This window comes from Malurus melanocephalus, unplaced genomic scaffold (genome assembly GCF_030028575.1).
Source record: "Malurus melanocephalus ecotype Western Australia unplaced genomic scaffold, MMel_1.1 scaffold_359, whole genome shotgun sequence".
In the NCBI taxonomy this organism is placed as follows: domain Eukaryota; kingdom Metazoa; phylum Chordata; class Aves; order Passeriformes; family Maluridae; genus Malurus; species Malurus melanocephalus.
In genome coordinates, this window is record NW_026623591.1 from 753,239 (window position 1) to 769,275 (window position 16,037).

The 16,037-nt window shown below is 41.8% G+C and overlaps 1 protein-coding gene across 1 annotated transcript in view; it reads right to left on the reverse strand.

Moving 5' to 3' along the window:
* Positions 1–1,221: 1,221 nt before the first annotated feature.
* CFAP53 (cilia and flagella associated protein 53) overlaps positions 1,222–16,037 on the reverse strand; it is a 21,039-nt gene continuing 6,223 nt past the window's right edge. Inside the window, exons 4-9 of the mRNA XM_057378435.1 lie at positions 13,886–14,062; positions 8,092–8,395; positions 5,053–5,271; positions 3,771–3,987; positions 3,240–3,342; positions 1,222–1,806 (exon numbers count right to left, since the gene is read on the reverse strand). Of these exons, the coding sequence (XP_057234418.1) occupies positions 1,566–1,806; positions 3,240–3,342; positions 3,771–3,987; positions 5,053–5,271; positions 8,092–8,395; positions 13,886–14,062 (1,261 nt within the window). The 3' untranslated portion in view covers positions 1,222–1,565. The remainder of the gene's footprint in view (positions 1,807–3,239; positions 3,343–3,770; positions 3,988–5,052; positions 5,272–8,091; positions 8,396–13,885; positions 14,063–16,037) is intronic.

Sequence of the window (16,037 nt, forward strand, 5' to 3'; positions counted from 1 at the left end):
CTGCTCTGGTCTGTCTGGTCCCCTGTCAAGATGGTAACAAGTTCCAGTGGATTTGTCCCTCTTSCATCTGCTGACTCAGAAATTTCATCTGTAAGCAACGATAAAATCCCACCACACTGGTTTTCCCCTCAGCAGGGCCAGGTTCTTCCACCATTTACACCCAGAATTAGCTTGGGTTGCTCAAAGACCACCAGTACTATTTCAGATTAATATGTCACCACCTGGCCTTTTTCTTCACAGGGRAAGAAGTGTCAGCCTGGTGTCTGCTTTAAACCAAGATGAGACAACTTTTCCTGAATTTGTTCCATGATTTCTGGGATCTGGGTCTCCTGAGCTCTGATCCCAGCCATTCATCAGCACCTCTGTGCATCCATTCATGTTCTCACACAAGAAAAGCACAGCCTGGTTTGCCACCAGGGAGCTAATGCTWAAAAGGAAGGTAGGGAGGACAAAAATGGTAGAGGAAGTGGTGGAAGTTTGAGAAGAAAAGGGTGGAAAAGTAGGGGCYGGAGGAAAGATAGGAGAAGCTGAAAAGCTTCAGAAACAGCTGCAGATAAGCAGCAGCAAAGATTCAAAAGGAAAAATGAAAGAAAGAATATAAAACATTTCCAAATGCCATGAAGTCTATGAGCAAGGAAGGATATGAGGTTTTACACAGATTCTTCACTTCCCTCCTCTGAAAAACACAGAGGAAAAACAAACAAAATGCATAGCAAGGAACTGGGCAAGGGCAGCACTGATCACACCCGTGCTCCTTGTGTCATCCACTGCTCCTCCTGCACAAAGGGCAGACTGGCCACTGGCATTGGAGCAGAGAGGCCAGCAAGGTGTCACTGCTGCCCACTGCCAAAACCCTCCCTGGGGACATCCAGCCACATTTTGTGTTGCTCTGTTTTAAAATGGTGGTGGTGCTCTGGCCCCCCATTCCATGTGTTCAGAGTGTGGTGTTGGTAACAATCCAAGGAAGCCCAGAGAGGCAGAGTTACCATGAAAATTGTGGAGAATAAACCTTTTTACAAGACAGCTCCAGCTTGAGCCTTGCACACTTTATCCTGCCCAASCAGATTTGGGACTCCAGTATTCCACATACCATTTAACAGCTATCAAAACCTATGCAAAAGAATATCAGCTTTTTTATGTCCCATCTCACAGTAAAATACAGAATTTTATCATTTTTATCTAAATATAAAGAAACAGATTTTCCAAATATTTTTAGTTTGAAAGGCATTTTAATGGTTTGCTGAAAATTTTCTACAAATTTCCATGGTGTAGATTTTTAAGAATGCCTGTGCAGTATTCATGTCATAATAATATACTATTATACTGCAGAGGTCAGACAGTATTCTTGAATTAAGATGTCAAGAATTTGGATTGGATCAGGTTTGTAAAGAAAAATCCATGGGGGAAAAATAAACTTTAAAATACTATGTTTCTTGTAATTTCCAATTAAATGTTTTGAGTTTGAGATGTTTGAGAGAGTTCTTCCAACTCAAATAAGGTGTAAGCATCCTAAGAAAATGTTTTTGAAGGCTTAAAGGCTAAATGTTTTTGAGTGAGCTAAAGTATCATAGTAAGTGAGATTTGTGTAAGTCAGGCATTAGTGCTTTCTTTGTTGTGGGGGGTTTTACTGTGGGCTCRTTGGGCATTGACAGAAGGAACTCTACCCTTTTTTGGTACTCCCTCTCTGCTTCCATATTTRATTCATGTTCTTTCTTYCTYTCCTCTTCCTCAGCTTTGTGGAGCARTTGTTGACAGGCAATTTGAGATGTGAGCTGGTCTCGGTATTCTTTGGCCTTCTGTATTTTTCTGGAAATGCCAGGTGAATAGGTTATTTAAGTAGTGTGGGTAAAGAGAATAAACTTTATTATTATGTAATCTGTCAGCATTCAACCTAAGACTAAAGAATTTAGACTAAGAAACTCAAAGCTCCTTTTAGGCCTTAAGAGTAWCCGCCACCATTAACCAAATGCTATGGGCTAGCCTTATGTTCTTCAGAGAATTAACTGCATTCTGTTGTATGCTATCAAGTAGACTGTAAAACTGGTGCTTGAGCAGAAAGAGAGAAAAACCAAATCCTTGTAATCAGCATGCCTTCCCTGCTCCTCACAACAGTGRTGAGAGGACAGAGGATGAGGGTGCTGGGTCTCAGTCTGTCCCTGGCTCAGGCTCACAGCATCCTCAGGATGCTGACACCCATCCTCACCCTCCTTCCGAGAAGAGCAAGTCCCTGCTGTGCTGATATTCCTGGAGGTGGTTGTCAGAAGAAATCAATCTTCCTTTTCACTTCAGGATTCATGTACTGCTTTCACTACCCTCTGGAGAAGCAGAGGAAGTCTTACGTGTTCAGGCCGTTCTGAAGCAGAAGTCACTCAGACACTTAAATGCCAACAGCATATCAGGACTTGTGCACTACCTCAACAGAGCTGAGGTACAAACCCTTCCTGACACTGCTGAGTGCCATCTCTGCTAAGTGGAGCATATCCCAGCTGGAGCCCAGTGCGTTTCCTTCACAAGGGTGACATTTCTGCCAGAGCCAGGAGATTGTTCCCAATAAAGCCCTCAGATAACACAACAGATAGCAGCCGGGAGGGAGATACTTGTATCCCAYGGACAAGAGTGGAGAAAGGGCAGGAGTACAGAAGGGGAGTAAGTGAGATAAGGCCCTTTGCCCAAGGCTTTGCATGACACCCAGAGGAACATTCCTGTACTGCGTGTAAGGATCTGCTCATCCAGAGGCACTGGAAGGCACGGAGAGCCCCGTGCAGCCGGGTTATGTGCTGCAGCCCCGTGTTTTGGTGGCTGACTACAGGATTGTTCAAGGGATGTCTGTGGGTGGAGTTTAGCAATGCGCCTGGACRCACTAGTTCTCCTGGGTCAGGCACAAACCTTTCATTAACCCTCCTCCCCAAACCTCTGCTACTCATAACAACAGCTTGGAGTATGAGGGGATGTGTTTAATAAATATGATTGATGTAAGTCACATGATCATCCAAAAAGACCAAAACAAGGATATGTACCACTATTTCCTGAGGTCAGAGTTAATGACCTAGTAACAACTGCAGGATTACAGGTCTGCTATCGAGCAGTTTGGAATTGATAAACTGCATGCTGGGAAAGCCTCTGAACAGAAGGAAGTCCACCCAGTGCCTCTAGAGTTATCAAAAAAGGAGAACATCTTGCTCACAAGTTTAAAAGATTGATCTGCAATGAAACGAACCGATGACATGAAAGAAAAATACCTTATACGTTTTTCTTCTTCTTCACGTTGGTATTCTCTAACTGCTTCAGCCACTGCCTTCTTCTCTTCAGCAATTTCTACTTGCCTCTCTGCTTTTTTGCGCACTGAAAAACAAAACCAAAAATATTTTTTAAAGGTAACAGCTCTGCTGAGCTTGAAGGGACAGTGAGACTGCATTCAGGCTAGCAAGGCTGAGTTTTGTTGCTTCTGAATAGCCACACAAACAACAGCAAGTGTATTCTCAGCTTATTTGTGTATCATGCACTCAGAACTGGAAAGTTTTCACGTTCAGAACATCATTATAGTATCATTAATAATAACGACTATTTGCTCATGCAATACTTACTTTAGTAGGCTTTGCTCTGGTGATAGCAATAGGAAATGAGTGTAAGGAATGCCTGTAGGGGTGAATTTTGGGAAACAGGTTCAGGGAGGGTCACATTGTTGTCCACTCTATCACACAGCCCATGCATGCTGGGCTAGATGCTGTTCCCAGCAGCAGGGTGTTGTGCTGCCTCTGCCCACCACTTACACTTCTCCTCCATCTGCAATTGTCTAGCRTGCATAGTTTCTCTCAGCAGCTGAAATTGAGCCTCCCTGTCCAGTTTCATTTTCTCAATCTTCTCAGCCCACAGCCGATCCCTCTCTTCCTTGAGGACATTCTCCTCTTCTCTTTCTTGCTCTTTTTCCTTCCTCAGCTGTTCAGCCACATGTCCCAGGTAAGCAAGTTGCTCCCTTAACARTGCTTGCTGCAAACACACAGACATTTGTGGATCTGAATAAATTAGTTCAAAAAAGCCATTCAAAACCTGAAGAGAAGTGGTGGTTCACAGSCAGTGTGGGAGCTGGGAGACCAGAGCTCAATTCCAAGCTCTGCCATAGGGAAGAGCTGGGCAGAATCCCCTACCTGGCCAGACARCAGCATATAAACAGAGCAAATACAGTGATCCCTTTCCCTGTAGCAGCTCAGCACACACATATTTACTGATTTTTACAGCACACACATTTTACAGATTTTCCCCAGCTGACCAGACTATCCACCATCACCTGCATTAGAAGCTTTGGGATCCAAAAAATACAATAAATATCACCTCCTGTAATTCTGCGGCAAGGTTTAACATTGAGTTGATAGAACTTGCCTGACCAACATGAGCTTCTAAATACCTCGAGCAGAACAATGGATGCAGCTATCTGCTTTGCCTTAAAGACCCGGAGACTCACTTGCACGCTAAAGTTGGACAATCTACTTGTTTTAACTTCAAGAAATGACAGACACAGCCATTGATGGCATTTCCAAGAAATATGAGAGTTTGCATCTATTTATATTATCATTATTTCATATTTAAAACAGGTTTTTAGTATTAATTAATTACAGTAAGTTAACTATTTTCTTTTGTCTGCAGTTACAAATACTTAGTAAATTAGGTCCATGAAACAACAAATAGCTTTCCAGCCTCCATTATGTCTAGGCAGTGTAAGGATGAAAAAGCTCAGGTGATTTATACACAATAAAACCAATATGGAGGGACAAATTTCCAGTATTTCCTGACAGCCCCCACATCATTTATCCCTGCTGGTAGCCTTGCTGATTGCAAAGCAAGCTTTAAAGTGCTGTGATTTTAACAGCTAATGGGCTTCTGCAGAGATGCAGAGAACTGACAGGAGCAGAGGYAACAGGCTGTTCAACAAAAAAAATTATCTCATCCAGAGAAAAGCAATTGTGTTCTGCCCTCAGTTATACTCTGCAGTTCACAGGGCCACAGAACTAGTCCAGATGAGGTATTGCCCTACAATTTCACAAGGAAACATCTTACTCGGTTTTTTGTTTTCTCCTTATTTTCCTTGCTGAGGTTCTGAGAATTTCTTTCCAAGATCATCTTTTCCATAGCAAGTTGAGCTTGTTTTTCTGCATCAGAACGTTTTTTCTTGTCCTGTACTGCTTTGAGCAGTATCTCCCTGCRTTCCTTCTTTTGATGCCGCTTCTTCCTTTCAAGCTCTTCCTCTTCTTCCCTAAGTTTGTGCATCTCTTCTGCCTACAAGGATAAAAGTAGCCAGYTTATAAAATCACTGCATAACTTCAAACTAAGTGCTGGCTAGAGTTAGTTTAATTTAAAGCCTTGAAAAGCAAAGCCTTGCGGACGACACAGAATTATAGTCTTCCACTAGACGTGTTAAAGCCTGAATATTTTACCCTATCATTCATCAGAATTTGAGATTTTTATGTGTAATTACCACATGCACTTCAATACAAAAACTGTATTGTGCCTAATACTTTCCAAATGTTTCAGGCAGATAGACAGWCATCTCTTTAGGGAAATCAGTATCATTGCAGCCCGTGTGATCTATACCCAAGTGTTCACACACAGCCATAAGCAGTAACAAATAACAGAGCCAMATGTTCCTGCTGTTTCTGTAGATATTTTCTGTCCTGTGTTGGTTGTTCAGAGCACTGTATCTGCACTGAACACAAGGTTGCATCAAGTCAGTAATTTTTGTATTCTCATGGACAGTTACTGAATTTCCACGGCTTCAAATCATTCAATTTCATATTGGAAAGAACTTTATATTCCACTTTATATTGGAAAAGTGTATAGTAAGACTAAGTTCTTAAGAAAGAAACAATGGCAAATTGGAAATACATGTTTGAGTTCAAATAGGTATGTGTATATTCAAGATTWTTTAKCCCCCCAAAAAAATTCAAAAGTACYATCATTAAGTAATATTTACAAGCATATTCYTGGACATCTTGCAATTGAGTAAGTGTACAAGCACGACTGCTCTGAAACATAGTCATAACACAGTATGTGACTGTGTTGTGACAGTATAATGCTAATCATTAGCAATTATATTATCTCAGAAATCATGCTTCAGCTGTCTCAAAGGCAGTTTTTTGTTAACCTGCTTTTTAGTTAAATATCTCTTTCGTAAAGTGAATGAGCCTTCTRAAATGCGTCAGCAGGTTTGCCATAAACAGCATGTCTGACCTTCCCAACATGGAAGCAGAAGCTGCACTCCCTAAGGAACATCMCTTTTTATGCTGGACACAAAGCATCCACGGACTCTTGCAGTATTGCAGAGCCAAAGCTGACTTTGTATCTGCCTGAACTGTCAAATTTGCTTTCAGAAGCTGGTAAACAGCTTTGAAAATCTCTCTATATACATAATTTGAAGAATAGAATTAGAAATCTGAAAATCTTTGAACAGTAAAAGGTAAAAAGAAAGCAGAAATAGTTAGCAGTCTGCTGAGCAAGTTGGCTCGTGTCTTTGGGTGGATTCTGACATCAGTGAAGCTGTATGAGAGTAGCCAAGAATGTGATCCATGAAAGTTTATTCACTGGGGAAATACAACGTCGCAAATATACGAACCAAAGTGCTATGGCAGAAGCTCATAAAACTACAACCAGGATAACATGAAGTCAATCACTTTCACAAAAACTCACATTTCCTTAGGGGAAAAATAAGACAAAAGARGAAGGCTAATTTAGGTAATGTAGCTAATGCAAAAATTGCTGTGTCTGCTATACCATCCATTTCTGAGATATCCTGGTGCACAGATATGGTCTATCATGCCAAAGGTACAAGTTTTCCTTCACTAAATATTCTATTTTCATTGCAACAAACAGGAGAAGCCTTTATGCACAGGGACACTCAGCTGCCCATTCACCCAGATGAAACTCCTGATCATAAGGGGCTACCAGTCTGCAATGAAAAACTTGTAATGGGGCCATCTGTCACATCCCTCATCTGCTGACAAAGGATTACATCCTATTTTCCATACAGAAACTCTCCTTCGAAGAAARCTTTTTTTTCAGACACTAAACCACTTCACCATGTATCTCCTTGACAGAGCCCAAGGCAGCTGTCTCCAGGGGAAGCTACAGACTCTTCTATTCTAATAGTGTTTTTCTGAAAAGGCCAGTTAAGGAGCAGCATTCTTTTCCTGGGAGGTTTGCCAGTGCCTTAGAAGTTGTGTTACAAGAAAATAACTCTATTCTCATGTTTTAAATAAGCAAAGCATCTTGGACTAGCTTGGAGTAAGGACTCCACGGTTTCACAGCCAGCATTTTCAGAGATTTAGATCCACGATTGTCTTCATCTTTATAAAGTAGGGAAGTAAAAGTATATATGATGCCAGCATCAGCTTCCAGTGTCTAATAGAGTATCCTGAATGATCATTCAGCCTCTACATGTAAATAGCTGCAAAATAAAGACTGAGGCTGAGCTAAATGGTCTCCCACAATTCARAGTCAACACAGAATACTGAATTAGCAAGCCCCACTAAAGCCAGCAACAGTACAGCAATAGAGACAAAAAGAGATGGTGAAAAAGAAAGGGTAGTAGCCAAACAGGTGGGCCAAGGTAGCCAAATGCTTCTGATGATGTTACACTCATCAGCCAGGTCTAATACATGAGAGCTTAGGTGCTGCTTGCTAATTTGTTAAATATATATATATATATATATATATATATAAATATTAATTTTTTAGCTGGGGAAACAAGCTATCCTGTAGGAAACTGGAAATCAGAAAACTACAAAGATGTCTGGCAAAAGCTTTAAAATGTTTCCATTTCCCACAACGGCTCTAAGCAACTTTGAATGCCGAAATCCTTTTTGTCTTCCTTTGAAGACAAAATCCTTTAGAGTGCCGACTTTCCAAAGATGTATTTCCTCTGTAAACAGGAATGCCTTTGCCACAGCTCTGGAAAAGAGGTTTAGCGTAACAGGACAGGCTCAGATACTAATGGAATCAGTGAAGATACAAATAAGGTATGGATTAGTCTAAATRTCTAGTAAGCCTATCATTAGAAGTGCCTTCTGCACAAGCCTGAATGCAGAATACTATRGAAATTACCAGCCGTTCAGCCTCCTTTTTGATCTGCTGCTTCGCCTCCTCTCTGCGAGCTTCGTGCACTGCCACCTGGGCCTCACGCACATCCATCATTTCCTGGATCCGCGCTGCCTCTTCCTCCGCCTTCAGCTCCTCTTTCTCATCCTTAGCCGACAGTTCCTTCTCACACATCTCTTCCAACTTCTGCTCCTGCATCTTCTCTTCCTTTTTCTGTATCTGCTTCAGAGTCTGCTGGGCCAGTTGGCAGTCACCCAGTTCCTTCTCACTCCTTTTTTTACAGTGTGCGCGATACTCCTCACATCGGTCTCTGGAAGGCAACATAAAAGTTTTTTTTTAAAAAGTCTCAAATCAATAAGCAGATGTGGGGGTGTGTGGTGAATGGAGCTCCCAGTTCACCACTGCTCAGAAGACAGCAACTCAGGATGCAAAGTTATACCCCTGGCACTGATTCCTTGTATGGCCTAAGGAACCACAGAGATGGAGATTTTGACATTAATGAGTTGAAGAATTTGAATTTGTAAAAAAAAAAAAAAGAAAACTAAATCAATTTCCTCATGAGGGGAAGTGAAGAGGTGGCAGCGATCTCTGCTCTCTGTGACAGGGACAGGACCCAGGGAACAGCTGGAGCTGGACGAGGGCAGGCTCAGGCTGGAGAGCAGGGAAAGGTTCTTGTGTCCCCAGAGGGTGCTGGCACTGCCCAGGCTCCCCAGGGAACGGGCACGGCCACGAGGCTGCCAGAGCTCCAGGAGCGTTGGGAAAACAGGCACAGGGTGGGATTGTTGGGGTGGCTGTGCAGGGCCAGGGGTTGGACTGGGTCATCCTGGTGGGTCCCTCCCAGCTCAGGACACTCTGTGAGTCTAAATGCACATGCAATATATACACATAATATATGTGTACATTATATACACACTGTGTATTGTACATGTAGCTGGAACACRTGCTGGGGGAGTGCATGTGTGTATGTAACTTTTTTAACATAGGAAACGCATGCATACTACACTTATTCAAACATGCAGGCTGTGTCTATTGGAATGAAGACTTGGAGTAAGTTTATACCTGAAAGCTTATTCATATTCAGAAAATACTGTGAGCATGGAAAAGTGGGTTACACGGTTGAGCAGGAACAACTAGAAATTTATTAATTTTTTAAGTGAAGTTCTGTGGGATAATTCAGACAAGTTGCAATAAAAGCCCAGAGAAGGTAGAAAGTCAAACAAGTGCAGCAGCTTTCAATTTTCATTTACTCTCTGCAACTGCATTGCCTATAAAGAGGTACTTTATCTTCAGTTGAATAACACTGAACTAATTGCAGATTCTGATTTTATTTATGCAAACAAAGCACTACTGAGATCAACACATGCCATCAAACATTATTTAATTTGAACAATTTACAGGCATTTTAATTCTGTTCTATAACCAGGATATAGATTTTCATAAAGTCAGAATGTGAAACTGGCAAAGGGGAAGACCTGCAAGTGTGAAGGATCTATAAGCTCTGAGAATGTGTGACAGACACATGTGAATGCTGTGAAGTGAAAGGGTTTCTCACCATTTCATGCTGAATGAAACCTCTTCTTCTATTAACACAAAGCTATTTAGGAACTCACAGCAGACATCRTAAGATATCATAGACTGAATCATGAACCACTTCATGGCAGCAGTAGTTACCTGCACAATGTGAAATACTATGACATTATACAAGCTTTAGCTGACTATCCTGTGTAGTAAAAATATTAAATATTCATCAGGCAACTACCTCAATGCTTTTATCAATGTCCACACCAGGATAGTTATTTCATTTTGGCTGGGTGTACTTACCTGGACAAGAGAAGGCTCCAGGGAGAGCTCAGAGCCCCTTTTGGGGCCTAAAGGGGCTCCAGGAGAGCTGCACAGGGACTGGGGACAAGGGCTGCAGGGACAGGACACAGGGAATGGCTTGGCAGTGCCAGAGGGCAGGGATGGATGGGATATTGGGAARGAATTGCTGGCTGGGAGGGTGGGGAGGCCCTGGCACAGGGYGCCCAGAGCAGCTGTGGCTGCCCCTGGATCCCTGGCARYGTCCAAGGCCAGGCTGGACATTGRGGCTGGGAGCASCCTGGGACAGTGGAAGGTGTCCCTGACCATGATAAAGATGACTTTTAAGGCTCCTTTCAACCCAAACCATTCCATGATAAGATGCTATAATTTGAGGCCAGTGAAGACTGGTGAAAAGGGATGGCTGCTTTATACCTCTGGTACAGCATAGGAACCTTCTGGCCACTGTTTGACCCAACAATAATAGCAGAGAGCAGCACAGGGATGTGCATGCTCATGAGCCATGGCACATTCCAAGGAGTGCCCCTGCCTTCCAGCACTTCAACAAATTACTATGTCATTGAGGGTTTTCTTACATTTTACCACAGGAATCTCTCTTTCATCTCCTGGGAGGGAGTTAGCGGTGATTAAAGACCACAGCACTAACAAGTATTCATGAAAAACATATTTCTCAAGTGTTGTGCGGGAAACACGCCATTATTAAAATTTGAAATCGTACACTATTAACAATAACTATTACCTTAACACAATGGGCTCAAAGTTTTCTCAGCATTGAAGGAATAAAGAACTAGTTGTTCTTTTCTGTGATTGTAAAGTAGTGTGATATTTATTAAATTCTCAGAGGGGAATAGAAGTTAATTATGTTCAGCATTGTTAGAATTTTAATATAAAATAACCCTGTAATTGCTTGATTTCATCAAAATAATTCCCTCAAAGCAGCTTTTACACCAACCTATAAACATCTGCTCCCCCAGATGGCTGGTTTTCTTCCTCACTTTGCTATCCTAAGCTTCTTAACATTAAAACTGTGCCTGGATGTGGGTACTTCCCAAAGACAGAATCTCCCCAGTTATGTATTCATTTTATGGCTGCAGCACAAAGTTACTGGGAAAACAACATTCCCCAAATGGATGCTTCTGATGTTACCACAAGAAAGAGGGTATGATAAGTGTTTTATGCAAATTTTAAGACATTGCAGGTTTCTTTCAAGCTACCAATGACAAACATGCCCTCAGGCTAGCACTATCTTCTCAGACAAGGGATAGCCCTCCCTGAAAATTAATTCCAGCAGGACTCCAGTGGTCCAAGTCTTGTCCCCTCTGTCACCTTGTGACAAAAGGATGTCACCTTGTGACAAAGGACTCCTTCTTGCTTAACATCACTACTGAGAAGCTGTTATACCTGCACCCTCAGGCTATAGCAACCAGTCCACAGGGCTGCTAAAAATGCTGCCTTTTAGTACTCTGGAATAATGTATGACAGTGTAGGCACTCCTATACTTCAGGTTTGGGAATCCGTACCTGCCTGAGTGGAGTGCCTTGCTTGGAGTTTAAGGAAATACAAACAAGTTCATATTAGGTTCCAGAAAGGCATTTAAAAGAGTTGTAAATCCACAGGCAAAGAGAAACAGAAAATCATGTCTATATCCACCTGCTACTGGATTGACTTGCCAAGACTCCTGGGTGTACCCTAGAGTAATTATCTCCAAAGTGGGAGAAGTGTGAGAGCAGAGTATGTTTCGTACATTAACAAATAACATTAGAAAGTAAAAAATAGCATTTATTTCATGTTTACCTCACCCTTTTTAATTTCTATTTGTGCATATATTTTATAACATACACAATATACCAGCACAGTATATTATTATGTATTTATATAGTTTATAAATAAACATATTGGGGTGGCTGTTTAAAAGTTTTTATAGCTAAAGGTGTGAGAATTGGAGACCATTGCCCCAGAGGACAGGCTGTGACACAATTATAGACTCCTGCTTGTGGATTTTCACTAAGTGCTGCTCTCCTGATCAGCAAGTCCTGCTTCCAGATCTCTGCCTGGACCAGCATGGTTTAGGAGGAAGAGTTACATCTAACAGCCAGAGAAAAACAGACTTGAGGCTACTTCAACAAGACAAATACATGCAGATTGAGATATCAGAAGTTATCAGTCTAACCAGAATCAATCCCCATAGCAGAGACTTCCTTTTTCACTTGAATAGGAGACTTTAAAATACAACTAAGCACATTCATGAAGATAGATACCTGTTACAGACAAGGTGAACTGATGTCAGCTGGTGTTTATTAGAGTTYTGTTTTTTAGTAGGAACTTCATTTTAAAACTAGGAAGGGACAGAGAGGAACTAACGAAGAAATGTATTTCCATTACTATAGGACAGTCAAAGAGGATTCTGTGCCCTGTAGGAAGAAGATTGATTTGCAAAAGTACCCCAAGACTGCCACTCATAACAGCTGTGAAGAGAGATGATTCCAGTGCCTCTAAATCCTCTGGAAACATGCAGCCAGCAGAGTGCCAGCAATAAAGCTTCAGCAACACTTTTTAATGGGATGCTGTGTGGTATGAATATTACTTCAATCCCAGTGCAGAGTGGGAAAGGTAAAAGGATAATAAGAGGATAAAATAATCCTGTAACACTGAGTCAACGTTATATCAACAGGGCTTATATCAACTGGGAAGATAAAAGACCTGAGACAGTAAGACAGGAAACTACACCATGAAAGTTCAAGTACGTGTCACCAGATGATACAGTTCAGCACTGCGATTCATTTTGCAATTAAAATACCTAAAATTAGACATCTAAACAAGAATCTACATGTGTACTGAATTCCTATTCTGATCGATGAGAACCTAATWAAAATCAGTGGTGGCTGGGGTGCAGTTCAACTGACAAGGCAGGATCAGCCTGTTTGAAGCTGACTTTAGGTTCCTGTAACTGTCTTGACTTCACTGAAGTTTTAACTAGAGGAGGATTCTCAGTGAATATAAAATTACTAACACTTACCCACCTACCTCCAGGTGTCTACATCACATGTCCTTGGTGTGTAAAACAAAACAAGTTACAAGTACAAAATAATAGGCACTCCACCAGCAGCCCCTCTAAACCTTTATAAAAGTGAGTTTCAACCACTTTGTGTGACATATGGAGAACAAACTAGAAGTTGCAAAAGGCAAGGGCCACCTTTTCAAGCCACCATATGAAGTTAGGCAGTGTATGCATTTCTAACACTTGTCAATAAACCCCTCATTTAAAAAAAAAACATTTACCTGTGGAATTAGTTAATTAAAGTCTATGCACAAGTGAGAGTGAGTGTTGATTTTTATCCCCAGCCTCTGCAAACTGAGAAGCAGGTGTTATAGATTTCACAGTACCGTGGGAGACTGGGAAAGACACTTCAAATCATTCCAATTAAATAACATCATTATTTCTCTCACCCCTGCCTCAGAAAACCAGATTTCCAAGAATGATACAAAAGGCAGATTTCACACCAAGACCTCAGATCCGAATAAATATCTGCAAGTTACTGCTTTCAGTCAGGAAGACTTGGCACAGAACTTCAGACTGCATTAAAACCTTAGCTGCAGCTGGTACTCTTGAAAAGTATGCAATAAAAAAAACCATTGTCTTTTTGGACAATCTTATTGTTTCAAGGATCTTTGAAATATTAGTTTAGTAAGCATGATTTAGGTCAAATTAACCTTCCATGCACCCTGTTCACTCCAATAGTATAAAGCTGGAATAGGATTACAAAAAGGACAGACTTGGCAGGTGGAAGTGCACTGATACTCACATGGGGCAAGGAGGACATGCTACACTCCCAAGAATTAACTACTTTGACTTTTCCTGTCTTACTGTTTCAATCACATTCATCTTTCCTTCCTCAGTTTATTATTGCCACCTTCTTTCTAAATTGACTCCATATATTTAYTTAGAGCAAATTCTCTTTTTAAGGYATTTTTATGGCAATACCTGAACTGTTGCTCACGTTTTTCAGCCACCACTTTTAGTCTTGCTTGCTCCCACTGCTCTCTCAGTAATTTTACTCGTTCCTTTTTCTCTGCTTCTTTGTCCTGTGCCATTTCTTCTTCAAGTGCCTCCACCTCAGCAAAGTGCCTACTTTCCTCTGCCTCCAGAAAGTCACGAAGCCTGCAATGAAACATTTGAATAAAAGCTAAATCAATCCTTCTATCGAAGGATAAAGCTTTAGTTTATTTGTTAATAACACAAAATGGGTATTGGGCTCCTTTAAACACTTCTCGTAAATGCCAAAGAAGGGAACATCAAATTTTAACTTGGATATCATTCTTATTGTGTCCATCAAGGGACAGCACAACATGAGTTATTCTGTCCAGGCATAGTTTAAACTCCTGATCTTGCAAACCCATTTTCAAAGGTTCAGTCCCACATTCATCAAATTCTTCTAATTCTCACACTAAATTTGTCAGCAGCTGATAACAATTCAATTTTGTACTAGAGCACAGAATCAGAGAATATACTGAGCTGGAAGGGATCCACCAGGATGATCCAGTTCAACTCCTGGTCCTACACAGACACCCCAACAATCCCACCCTGTCCATCCCTGGCAGCGCTGTCCAAAYGCTCCYGGAGCTCTGGCAGSCTCGGGGCYGGGACCATTCCCTGGGGAGCCTGGGCAGTGCCAGCACCCTTGTCCTGATATCCCTCCTTTCTCTATGCACCTATAATTGTATCTTCTCTCAAAAAGACCTTTTGCTATTTTATCATCACTCCACAAAGCACTTCATCCTGAAAAATCTGGACGATAAAATGGCATCAAACTGGCAATTTTGAAACACACCATCATTACCTCTATTAATCCTAGCAGTGAGAAACCTGGGGCTACAAAATCCAGCAAATTCAGCCCAAATGCCACAGTGTCTCAGCAGAAAGGGACCTAGAGGTCCCGGCAGACAAGCTGAGCACAAGCCAGCAATGCACCCTTGTGGCAAAGAAAGCCACTGGCACCCTGGAGGAGGAGCACTGGGAGCAGGTCCAGGGAAGGCGTCCTTCCTCTCAGCATTGCTGAGACCCCATTCCAAGCGTTGGGTCAGCTCTGAGTTCTCCAGCACCAGAAGACACAGTCTTAGGTCACTAAGGGACTGAAGAACCTCTCCCAAAGGGAGAGTCTCTCCTAAAGATCTTTCTCTCCTGAGAAAGCTGGTACTGTTCAGCCAGGAGAAGGTGCAGGGAAATATCTTAACGATGTACAAAACACTGAACGGAGGGAATGCAGAAAAGACAAGACACCTTCTCTTCAGYAGTGCCCAGTGACAGGACAAGGGGCAATGGCCACAAATTAAACCACATGAAATTCTAAATGAAGAAAGCACTTTTTTTTTTTTTTTTTCTTTTTACTGTAATTGTAGTTGAATTGCGGACAGGKTGCCCACAGAGGTGGTGGAGTCTCCGTGTGTGGAGACAAACAAAACACAAATGAACACACAGTCCTGAACAACCTGCTCTAGGTGACTCTAGGGCTGGACAAGAGGGTCGCAGGAGGTTCTTCCAACCCCAGCTTTTCTCTGGAATCTGTGCACAATTCCCCTGACGGCACATCAGACCAGGAACCCCAAACTGACAACCTTCACAGTTCCAAAGTCACTTGATATGAAAGAATAACTGAGCAATCAAACCATACTATTTTTTCCAAAGATCAGTACAGCATAATTCTGCTCTTTACAAGGCAGCAATATGCTTCACCTCAAACATTTTTGAAAGACTTCTGAAATATTTTTTTCAGCTYACTTTGCTGCGAAGAGTTACTCATACAACTTATTGATGGGATTGCAACAAAACGTTCTGTTAAACCTGACAATTAGAATTCCTGAGACTTTGTTTCCCACAGGAGCTGTGGATGTCCACAGCAGGGTGGRTGGATGATCCCATMCAACCCAAACCACCTTGGGATTCTATGATTCCATACCCTACCACTGGAAATATTCCAGGCCRGATTGGACAGGGTTTGGAGACAACCTGGTCTGCTGGGAGGTGTCCCTGTCCAAGGGGTTTGGAAAGAGATGAGCTTTAAGGTCCCTTTAGATCTTTAAGGTCTTAGATTAAATCAAGGTACTCTTCATTCTCTCTAAAAATCAGGCAATGAAAG